The sequence below is a fragment of the Plectropomus leopardus genome, chromosome 15 (genome assembly GCF_008729295.1).
Source record: "Plectropomus leopardus isolate mb chromosome 15, YSFRI_Pleo_2.0, whole genome shotgun sequence".
In the NCBI taxonomy this organism is placed as follows: Eukaryota; Metazoa; Chordata; class Actinopteri; order Perciformes; family Serranidae; genus Plectropomus; species Plectropomus leopardus.
In genome coordinates, this window is record NC_056477.1 from 19212758 (window position 1) to 19224613 (window position 11856).

General features: G+C 39.7%; 1 protein-coding gene across 5 annotated transcripts in view; it reads left to right on the forward strand.

Annotated features, from left to right (window-relative positions):
- Window positions 1–8070, forward strand: part of LOC121954421 (neurexin-1a) — a 283197-nt gene extending 275127 nt beyond the window's left edge. For all 5 annotated transcript variants that reach the window (XM_042501908.1, XM_042501911.1, XM_042501913.1 and 2 more), the window contains one exon: window positions 6117–8070. In XM_042501908.1, the coding sequence (XP_042357842.1) occupies window positions 6117–6421 (305 nt within the window). In that variant the 3' untranslated portion in view covers window positions 6422–8070. The remainder of the gene's footprint in view (window positions 1–6116) is intronic.
- The last annotated feature ends 3786 nt before the right edge of the window (window positions 8071–11856 follow it).

The window sequence follows — 11856 nt, forward strand, 5'->3', positions numbered from 1 at the left end:
GCTCGCTCGAAGGCCTCGATGTCTGGCACATTACTTCACCCTGAACCCATCTTGTGGGGAAAGCAGGCAAGGTGCACAGCCAGACTCATGGGTAGCAAATGAGCTGCATCATCAGGTGTATCAGTTAATCTAAGGGAATAGGAAACATCCCTGCCTGCCATCAGGTGGCCATTTGATAGACACTGCTGAGACTAAATGCAAGCTAATGAGCTGTAATGAATGCTAATCTTTTTGGACAAAACATGGCTGTTTCAACACTGTGCTCAGAGCAGTGTTAATCCTTTAAGGAGTGGTCACTACTTAGCTTTCTTTGTCAAGAAATAAAATTGGATTTTGGAGGAAAAGATTAGAATTTTGCCCAAAATCTGTCTTTGTTTTTTTAAAGATTATTTTTGTGGGATTTTCCCTTTATTTGATAGGACGGATGTAGTAGAGTGAAAGGGGAAGAGAGAGAGGAAGGCATGCAGCAAAGGCCCGAGGGTGGAATCAAACCTGCGACAACCACACAGCCTTTGTACATGGGGCGCCCGCTCTACCAGGTGAACTACTGGGCGCCCTGGCTAAAACTTTCTGCATAAATGTAAAATTGAATGAATGGATCACATATGCTACTTACTTAAAAAAAGGTCAGTCTATTAAGAGTTTCCCAATGATCAAGTCTTTGTGTGTATGCAGCCTGCAGGGAGCCAATCAACAGATCCAAGCAAGAGGAAATAACAGAGCCCAGAGCTAGAGGTGTTAGATCACAGAGTGAAGAACAGCACACCATAGTGCTCTTATCACATGACTCACTGATATAGCCGCCTGCCTCCTGAACTCTTCCGACTCTGCCACCTTGCTGTAGGAGCCGACCACGGCCTCATATACAACGCTCGAGTGCCGCATGCAGAGCTCTCCCCTCCATCAACCTGCTATGTTATCTTCACTTTCAACTTTTTGACCCCGAACAAAGGATAGATAGCAAATATGAAAGTAACTCACCATTAATGCCGGCACAATGGCTTGCTGGGGAAGAGCCGTGTCAACCAGTGGCTTTTGCCCACAAGGCGAGAGCATTCTTCACACCTGTCTGCAAGGATAAGTGGGCTTGTCACAAGCAGAGCTAATCTGTTGCAACGCTCAGTCACACTCAATCCACCAGTGGTGCTCTCCGCTTGCCCTTGAATGTCTGCTGGCATTGGAAGCATACTTGGGCAGCTGATCAGTCTAACCACGGTGGAAAACATGTCAATGAACGGCAGCAACGTCTCTTCTCCTGGCAGACAGCTTAGGGAACTTTTGCCCTTTACAGTTTACACTTTTTCATGCCCTTTGGGTATGGCACGAACAAGATCTACCTAAGATAGATCACGCATGCCATCTGTGGGGGTCATTAGCTAATATTACACCCTTCACAAACAATGAGCATTAAGCTGTCACTCAGGGGGAGAAATGAATGCAATCATAAAAAGTGCTTTATCTCTAAAGCCATCAACGCTGAGTGAGACTCAAGAGAGAGAATCAGTTAAGAGAGCTATCAGAGACATAAGGAGCAATGTGTTATAACTTGGGCAGCTTTGGGAATATTAAGTGGGCATGCTGATGTGCAATCACTTCCATGTTCATTGGTGGAAATTATCCCCAAAAGTGCGGCATGCTTTCAGTGTTTTCAACCTTTGAAAGTTTATTTTCGTGTAAAAAAAAAAACTGGATAATAACAACAGTATCAATAATTACTGTGAAAAAGGTGTGAAATACAGTCCAAAGGCAGAGGACTTATAATGTTTGGAAAATGTTTGTCGGTAAAATTTAGCTTTTCAGCTACAAATCGTGCATACTTACACATACTTTTGTTTTTTTTAAGTGTTTTAAATGTGTGCAGCACTGCTGTAGATTTTCAGAAGTATTGCGGTATCCTACTGTAATTGCCACTCCAAACAGACACTGGTTTCAATTCATTACAAAGGCTGCAGTTTATCTTTGCAGAAAGCAATGCACAATTTCCATACTGCATTTCCAAGCAGCGACAAAAAACAACAACAAAAATGAACATCAAAGTAGCATTGATGTTCACTGTGATAGATTAACCCAAGGCTTTCAAGAAACTGCTAACAATATCATATTTCAGAAAACCAATTGAAGCCAATGGATTGCTTGAGAAAAATTATCTAAATATCCAGAACAAATAAGCTCTGTTTGCAGAATGATTAGCTGTAAAGTGTGTGTCATTTGTAGTAAATAGGCAAAACATGCAAAAGCGTTGGCCTTAAAACTGGAATTGCATTAGCTGGTGGCATTCACTGCTATCTTTAAGACATGCACACCTGTCAAAAAAATCCCAAAGAACTGTCTCTCGCTCATGTGGTGCTTTTTCAACATTGGGAAATTGCCACAAAAATAGTGTGTATGGTGGGATGTGCTGTATCAACTTATTAATTCTGCCTGTCCTTCACGGATCAGGGAGAAACAACCTTTTTATACGCTGAGAACAAGAACTGCCCTCTTTGCTCAGGCTCAAAGAAGTTAGTCCGTCATAGAATAAGGATTTGATAAAATGAGACAAGGTGATTATGACAAACTTCAATAGCAGCAAAATTTTGTTTTCCATGTCTTTTCCTTTTGATGTAAGAGATGGATAGAGTTGCTCTCTTCTATGGATACTGAGTTCTAGCTAAGGAAGAAAGTTAGTCGTGTGGAAATATTACTCTGACTGGCCAAGATCAAAGGATTGAAATAATGAAGAGACATTGTCGTGTTTCTTGTTTTAAAGTGAAATTTCTTTTTAAAGCTGGTTCGATATCAAAGCAGGGGAATGCAATTATTTTCTGAAACCAAAATGCTCTCCCAAAAAAGTAGAGAAAAAAGTGGGACAGCAAAATGGGACATGAGGGACGGGACATGTCAGATTAATTTGAATAAATATCAAATACCCATTTCATGGAAATTTTTGACACCTGTCAGTGTAAATGGAAAATCAAATTACTTTGAAGACTGATGTCTTGTTCGCATGAATACTCATGAATATTCAGATGAATATTGCAGTTACTATTAATGCATATGCCAGTAGGTTTTGATCATGACTTCATATGCCCAGCCTCTCACTCTTAGTTTCAGTATATAATGAGTGTTTATTCAATTGGTACTACTGTACAGTATTACTACTGTTATACTGTGTTACTACTGCTGTAATACTATAAAGCGTCACCAGCTGAATTAGGGTTTAACTCTTCAAATGATGGGTCCCAAAAACTTCAGGGCCTTATCTTACACCCGTTGCAAAGTGGCGCACAGCGCAACTTTTATTGCTAGTTTCAGACTGATGCCTTTGTCATTTTCATGTCCAGCTTCCACGTTGTGTAAGTAGCAAATGTACTTACGCCTGTCTGTTCGCCCATGGGTGTTTAGGTTAAAATGAGGTGTGGTCAGCTGAATTGTTGGCATGAAGCTATTTTGAGGCAGCAGAAAGCAATTGCTCCATTGACATACAAAAACCTGGACTTAATGTCAATAATGCAGTATTTTTCCTGCCATTCAAAGGCTGCATTATTCTGATAGTAAGATGCGTCTACACGGACAACTTCACAATACGCATACACTCTGCTTGTTACACATCTAGGGACGTGCAGATGGTAGTGGGTGGGTGAAAAAATGCATTGTTAATGAGTAAAATATCAAGTACATCCTCTTAAATGTGAACATGGCAGAGAGCAGAGCAGAGCTGCTGTCTGACTCCCCATTAAGAAAGCTGCTGTGTGCATTTTCTCCCCAGGAGCAGCGTAACTTTATTGATTATTTCAGAGGCTAAAAGTTTAGTTCTGTTTCCTCTGTCAAATTTTTATCACAGGTTGTTTTCTTTGCTGCTTAAATGTACCACAATATTGGCTGTAGTGACATCGCCGCTCTTATTCTTAGCAGAAAACCATTCACCATTCACCATTCAACAAGACTTCTTATTTTTTTTAAAGGGAATGGGAGATTACACTGATTAGCTGAATTCATGTTGCACTCAAAACACAGCTATGATTAAATAAGGGACTAAATACAAGCCCTTGTCACTTGTGCCCAAATTATTCACCGTTTAACTAACAAAGTGGAGTTAGACACACCCTAAATGCACTTGCACCGTGCACTTTAGATCATGCGCGCTGATAAAATACATGGTACAGTGGCTCCTATTTTATAAATACTATCCACAATATAGAACAGTAGCCTCATAAATTTTTTTGTGAATACACTAGCGGAGTAAGGAAGATTACCTGCTAATAAAAACAACTAAATTGCATTAAGTTAATAAAGCAGTCTTGCTTGCTTACATACACTTATTTTGAAACATAGAAAAACTATGAAAAGATATTAAAACGTTGCCCAACCTGAAACGCCAATGCAACTAGAAGCTGCTGTACTTCATGCCCTCATCAACCAGGTGATAACCAAACATAAATTATGGTAGTCTCCTTTGTTTGGAAGTGCATCCATGCCTTTTACCAGCATCCCACCTTCAAAATAAAATCCCTGTCATTCAAACTATATCTAATAACATAGCCTTAAGGAGATATATTTGAGATGAATAAATATGAAAAATAGATTCTCAAAGTTTAGTAGACCATAGTAAAGGTCATGTGCAGGGGGTAACAAAGTGGTCCACGTTTTGCTTCAGAGTGCAGGATTTCTAGTGTTACAGTACATTCAGAGCATCACTCCCAAAGAGTGTTTCAGCACTCTTTGGCCAAGGACAATGAGCAGCAGCGAAGTGCAATACTGCAAAGCTTGCCGAATACCTTTAACATAACTGTCCAGTCACCACAGAGGAAATAAGTCAGACCTACAGGGCAACACAGCTATTTATGCAGCAGTTGTTATTGTTAGTTTGTCCAGTGTAAATGCAAATCGAAGCGTAACATCTCCACGTCGACATAACTATGATCTGAACCCAGCTGTAAATCCCTCAAATATTTTTTTTGCCCCAATCCAGCGGAACCAGAGTGCTTTCATTTCCAAATGTTAGTGTCGAGTGTTTGGATTTCACAAACGCAACAAAGAGGGCTTAAGCAGAAATGATGACTGCTACAAAAACACACAGAGAGACGTGCCAGGAGGACTGAATAATATCAGGGGGCTGACGTGTTTTCAGAATATGCTCCATTGAATGGCACCATTTCAGAACAGAAGTGGGGACAGCCTTTGGCAAAATCTGCTGAGTCAATTGAAGAATTGTTTCCCTCTGAAAGATTTATTTTCACAGACTATGTGATACAGTCATGCTGCTTGAATATATAGTGAATGTTGGAAATGGGCTCTGTTCATTCATGACTGTGCTGTAAAACATGTAATGAGCCGTGAGCTTAACAGTGTTTCTCTATGAATCATTAACACGTGAGTCCTCGTGTCAGCTTCTGAATTTAGCAAATCTCTTTATCCTGCAGCACCTCATCTTCTCACTTTCTCATATATGAACAATCACAGCTTAGTGAATGTCGTCAGAATAATGTCATGCAGGGATTAAAATGCAGATAGGCAGTATAGATTAGACAGGTGAAACAGCATAAAGAGAGATTACAAAAGTGTCCTGCTCATACAGTTATTGAGAAATTCTAACTTTGATTTCTTCAGACTGCTGCAGGAATGACTGTTCAGCATTGCAGTATCATTTCAAGAGTGATTTTGGATTTTGTGACTGTCAAAGGATGTAAAATATAGCCTTTAAGAGTTTTATAAGAAAATCCACATGGGGGTATTTGTGTCTCGTTTAAATGAGGGTAATTTTGACAGTTTCAGCTTGCATACCAATGCGATTGTTAAAGCCTTTAAGATTCAGATTCTGCTTTTGTATTAAAGAGAAAGAATTCGACTGGGATCCTCTCATCATTGTATAATGATAGACATTGTTGTCTCTTCCCAGTGTAACTGCATGCTCTCTATCAGGCAGGAAAGCCAATCCTGTCAGCCGACATCTTTTAGCTCCAGCAACCTTGCGGCATCATGTCTGCATAATGATTCAACATTAAACTGTGGTATTGATCCACACGTGCAGAGAAGAAATGCATTTGTTCACTCGCATAAATCCAGTTGCAGTAATAATGATAAAATGTAAATGGTAGCAAGCTTTTGTGGTAATCATATCTCTGTCTCCCTTGCAGCCAATCCCACCGGCGCCGGACCCAAGGGTTACCCCGGCACATCGGAGGTCTTCCGGGAGTCCAGCAGCACGACAGGGATGGTGGTTGGCATCGTAGCAGCAGCGGCGCTGTGTATTCTCATCCTGCTGTACGCCATGTACAAGTACCGGAACAGAGACGAAGGCTCGTATCACGTGGACGAGAGTCGCAACTATATCAGCAACTCGGCGCAGTCCAACGGCACGGTCGTCAAAGAGAAACCAGTGAACACCGCAAAAACCTCAAGCAAGAACAAGAAGAACAAGGACAAGGAGTATTACGTGTGATTGTCAAAGCTTTGGTCTCTGCCAGACCAACTGAAACACTTGTGGAAAAGACAAATCAGGACTTCAACGTGTACAGTATAATAACAAAGATGAACATTATTTAGTCATTTTTTCCTATAAGACAATGCTCTGAAAAGTAAATATGAAAAAAATAACTATTTAGACTCAAGCACTTGAGACAGTGGAAAAGATTTACTGTCCAGAAAGAGACGGATGGGAAAATGGCTCCGGTGACCAGTTGAAAAAGAACTGAATACATATCTAACATGACAACCAAACAACATTAACCCATCTGTGACTTGTTCCCGCGACCAGGATAATGCGTTCTAGCTCCCTTGTTTCTGGTAAACAGAGGAGCACAGATGCACTTTGCAAAGGGAGAATCAGCATTACAGACTCAATGTTTTCATACACATTGCCTGTGTTTGTGTTGTTGAGACTTTTTCTAGGGAAAATGACACAATGCATAAATACATACATAAATATGCCAAACATTTACTGTGGATGAAGAGTAAAAAAAAAATTTAAAAAATCAGGTGACCGTGAAGTCAGAGAGAAAAAAAATCCCTGATGGATGTCCGAGGAATCAGCCAAAGTACTCACTGAAGAGGTAGTGATGGCCGGCAAAGACTAATACCTGGCTGACTGAGCTGCCGCAGTGCAAAGATGAGAAGGGACGGCAGTTTCTCTTGAAAGACTACGTTTGAAAAGAAGAAAATGTCCATTGTGCCAGTAAGAAATCTGGAGGCCTTGGTTTTCACATCGTGTGAACTCAAAAGGAGAGGAGTTTCCTCAGAATCACGGGGGGAACACTCAAAAGTGATCATGTGGGAGCCATGCACGCGAAATTATCTTATTACAGTACATATGTTTATATACAGTACAACCACATCTATATGTGCTTTCTGGACTGTGACAAAGTGGTGTTTTATAGCCTGTTGTATAGATGATGCAAACTATAACTGCTCCTCAACCATTTTGGAATAAAATAACAAAAAAAGGACAAAAAGAAAACATAAGTGTTAATAAGTGTTGCTAGACATAGAAGATTTTATGAAGACATCTGCATTTTTCTTTTTCAGTTGGATAATAATTTGATTCTCCCCTGTTTTTACATGTGTTCCTATATAGTTTTTATACAAATGCCAACCTGAGATAGATGATCCCGGACCAGTAGTAGCCGAACCGTTCCCAAAAACTGCACAAGGCGTTGATAGGCGGAGAGGCGGGGCATGACAACGTGTGTGGCTCTCTTTTAAGGATACCGGTAGAATCACTGCCTTCCTCCTCAATCCTGACTTAAACGAGTGAGAATGAAGACCAAGAATATGAGTGATGATGATGCTGATGATGGATGATGATTAAAATAAATTAACTTGCTGTGTGTGTTTCCAAGTGGTATTATAAGATTGTCTAACGTGTGCTTGGGCTGATGCACAACTGGAAGAGAATAGCTCAAAAATAAGTCTCCATTTCAACTGTTCTGTGTTTGTTCTGTCATTTTGTCAGTCAAATCCTGCTTTCCAGAGACCTGTACTTGGAATGAGTATGAGGAAAATGACCATGAACTATAAATGATGATTATAAATTTTCTTTGTTTGCTCCTCTTTTATTTCCTCTTGGGTGTTTTATGTTCGACTGTAACTCTTCTTGTACTCCACGTTAAAAAAAATAATAATAACTATAAAAACTAGTTTTGAAAAATCAAATGAATAAAATACTACCTAAGTGAACTTAAACCAGTCTACTGACAAAATGTATCAGAGAAACATGCAGGTGTTATGATGTTCATTTTCATCAAACCCTTAACTTCACTAATGAATTCTCTATCAATGTAGCATATCACTTTTTATAGAGAGACAAAGTCCATCCCTTTTTCAGTGTCTAGTACGTAAAAAAATATACACAGTAGTCTTCAGTGAGAGACAAATATTTTTATCCGGTTTGAATTGTGCCATGAATTGCACACATAATTATTTGTCAATTTAATATAGGATTTTTCAAGTAAATAAAGTTGCAGTTTTGTCGTCATACTGTTTAATTTTGTGAACTACATCTCTCCTCTCGTACAATCCTCATCACCTACATCAGCTAGCTAACTTACCTGATGTGTTTTATCCAGCAGCTCTTGGTCTAAAGAACAGGAAAGACCTGCTGCTCATGAGCGTACATCCTGGTATGAAACCAATGCCAGCCCTAGCACATTCTGCACCCTCTGCAAGCACCCTCATTTAAGTGGTTATGGATAATAAATGAATCAATGATCGACCTTCTTCTTTTTTCTTTTTTTTTTTGATGGCTCTTGCTTTTTCATTTTCTCTTTCTCTAATGCTTTTCAAACATTCCACTGCACCATCCACATTAATGCTCTATAGCATGTTTTGATGACTTGCTGATGAACACATTAAAGTTAATGATGATATCCCTACTACAGACTGACTGTGAGATCTTCTGATCATATTTCTCTTAATGTTCTAATTTGAATTTTTTTAAAAAACTAATAATTGAATAATAAATACTTCAACCATTTTACAACCACCTGCACCTTTCTTGACAAAATTATCTTTTAAATTGTCAAACATTATATGTGTATTTTATAGCACAATTCAAACAGTATATACAGTATTTACAGTTTCTAAACCGGCCTTCAACAGACTTACAGTTAGAAAGTTATACAATTTTTATTTATCTGCCCTTATGACTTTGGTAAAATGATATAAAACAGGGTTTTGAAAAGGTGTTTATGGAATTTTGAAGCTAATAATGTATTGTTTTTTAAAATTTATTTTAACACTTATTTTAATAACTGAAGACACATATCCAGACACCATGTCAGCTTTTGTCTTTAGATACTGTGTGCATTCCATCAGATGAGGCATCACCATTGATGGCTAAATTAACTCTGAGCACTGAGCTATTGCTTGACTTTGAAATGAAGGCACAAACTCTCAACCTCACTATCAAAAGCCTCGTGATACTCTGACCATGGATCAGATACAGTACTTGACATTGAGGCATCACTCGACACATACGGTAAATCTCTACAAGGGTGAGAAATGAGACAAAGGTAGCAGAAAGTCGTACTTGTTAGATCTACTGTTCAGCTGAGGCTTTACTTCCTTCTCTCCGCCTTACATTAGGCCTTTGATTTCCAGGTAGTGGAGCGGAGGTGAGCAGGAATGAAAGCACAAAGGTGTGACAGACTATGAGCTGGATAAAAATCTTCGCAGCAAACAGATGGTTCCTCAAGAGAGTCCACACAACTGTCACAGCCCTTCATCAGATGCTCAAGCAGCTTTCTAATGTGATAATGTGTAATGTGTGATATGTTGCTGATCTCCATATGGAAATTCCTCATTTCACATGGCTGAGGTTTGCTCAAGGACACCTCAGCAGGATAGGCGCTTGCTAACACAATCTCACACATTAGACCATGCTCGGACTAAAAATAGCACCGTGTTAAAAAAAAAAAAGCAGCAGAAGCAAAACAAGGAGCTTTGTTGGTGTGGTGTTGCGAGAATAGGCGAGAGGATGTAATACAAGAGTCTTTTTTAAAGTCACTGAAGATGTGGTTTCAACTTATTACTTTATTAAAATTCTCAATTGTTTAAAAAAACACAACTAAAAAAGCAACGATCAAATCTGTAAACACCATCAATAGATGTTATTTTTGTTGAAAGTTTAACAGTCAAAAAGTCATCTGGATGTGGTTTGGTGAGATGTGATTGACAGATTGTGATTCAGAAGTTGCACATTTTGGATTGGTGCACAATGACATCATCATCGGTAAGAAGACATCCACAAAAAAAAAAAAAAAAAAGATCTCTCTCGTGAATTACCTAAGACTGTTCTAACTTTAGCATCAAATGGTGTATTTTCGATTTGTCACTTTTTTAAGAAGCTGAATGAGAAAATAATATTACTTGTAAGTAAAACAGTAAAACAGATCACATAGGATAGCACCACTGAATAGTTCTCATGGCGATAACCATCTCTTCCTCTGTGGTGAAAGCTGCAGGGTGAACAATAAAATTACCTATAAAAAGTCTAAGACTGGGGTGGGGCCGTGTATGGCCCACGAGACCATTTGATCCGGCCCGCCACGCAATTCTAAAAATAAACATATAAACTCAGAGGGGAAATGTCGACGGAAATTACTTTTCTGGGATAACACTGAGGGCCATGCATGTCCGAGTCAGGTTCAGGGTCAGTGAACACAACACGTGAGGTTACGTGCCATCGCGCGATAACATTGGGGATTGATTGACAAGTGATATATGTCATGGCGAGTGCCAAGAGAAGGAAGTTGGATGCAAAATGCCTCGTTTTCCAGGAAAAATGGACAATCGATTATTTTTTTGTCGAAGTAAAAAGCAAACCACTTTGCCAAGATTTTAGCGCCAGCAGTGACGAAAAAGGCTCGAGCGCCATGACAGCTCGAAACAGGCTAAACTGGAGGAGTTAAAAAGACAAATGCGTTTTGATCAAATGAAAAGGCTCTTCGTTGGAGTTGGACTGCACAACAAACAACTTTCACAAGACCACAAACTGACGGAGACAGTGTCAGGAGGACAAGTTTTGGGGTAAGTTAATTAATAGCTAGGAAGCTGAAACCTCATGCAAGAGTTTGTGAAGGAGTGTAATTCACCGTGATAACTGTGGTTTTGAATATTATCAAAATCTATAATCGATGCGTTCAGAAACTATGGCCCCGGAGGACTTCATAAAAATTGAAATGGCCCTTGATAAGGGAAAAAAAGGTCCCCATCCCTAGTCTAAGAGCTATGTGTGCTTGTAGGCTACATAAGTAGTTTGCGGTGTGATGCCAGATAACTTTGCATTGCATTGCTGTAAGTAGAGCCTGGTTAAACTTGGTTAAAGTTATGCAGTACACGGGGCATTTAGTGCCACCCGATCTGTCCTTAATTACCAATGGCCTCTGGCACACACAAGTGAACATTATGGCCTATGTAGGCGAACACGACAATTGCCGAGGGCGGTACTTTGGCAAAGGCGGAAAGTTTGTGCCAACTAATGATGAGTAAAATCCATGGATGCATTATAAGGAATCCATGGATGTATTTTAAGGAAGTCGGGTAAAATCGCACAGTAACTGCAGGTTTCTATCTGCAGCTGCCCCGCTCCACCCACATCCCGCCCCCAGCTCTCACCGGCCAATGGCAGCCTGGCCGACTGACACCAAGTTTGATTGTCTCAAAAACAGAAAGAAACAAACCGACTTCCTTATAATACACCCATCAAACAAACAAACAAACATGCATGAATGCGAGGATATGACAACGCTTAGCGTTACTGACTGAAAGTCTCTGTGTTTGATTGATAGTTATATAGAGATATTAACAAATGGAGAGAGTCTGAAAAGGCCCTGGCTCGTTTATTCAACAAGCAATAATGTTTTGCTTCTTTTTGGAAGT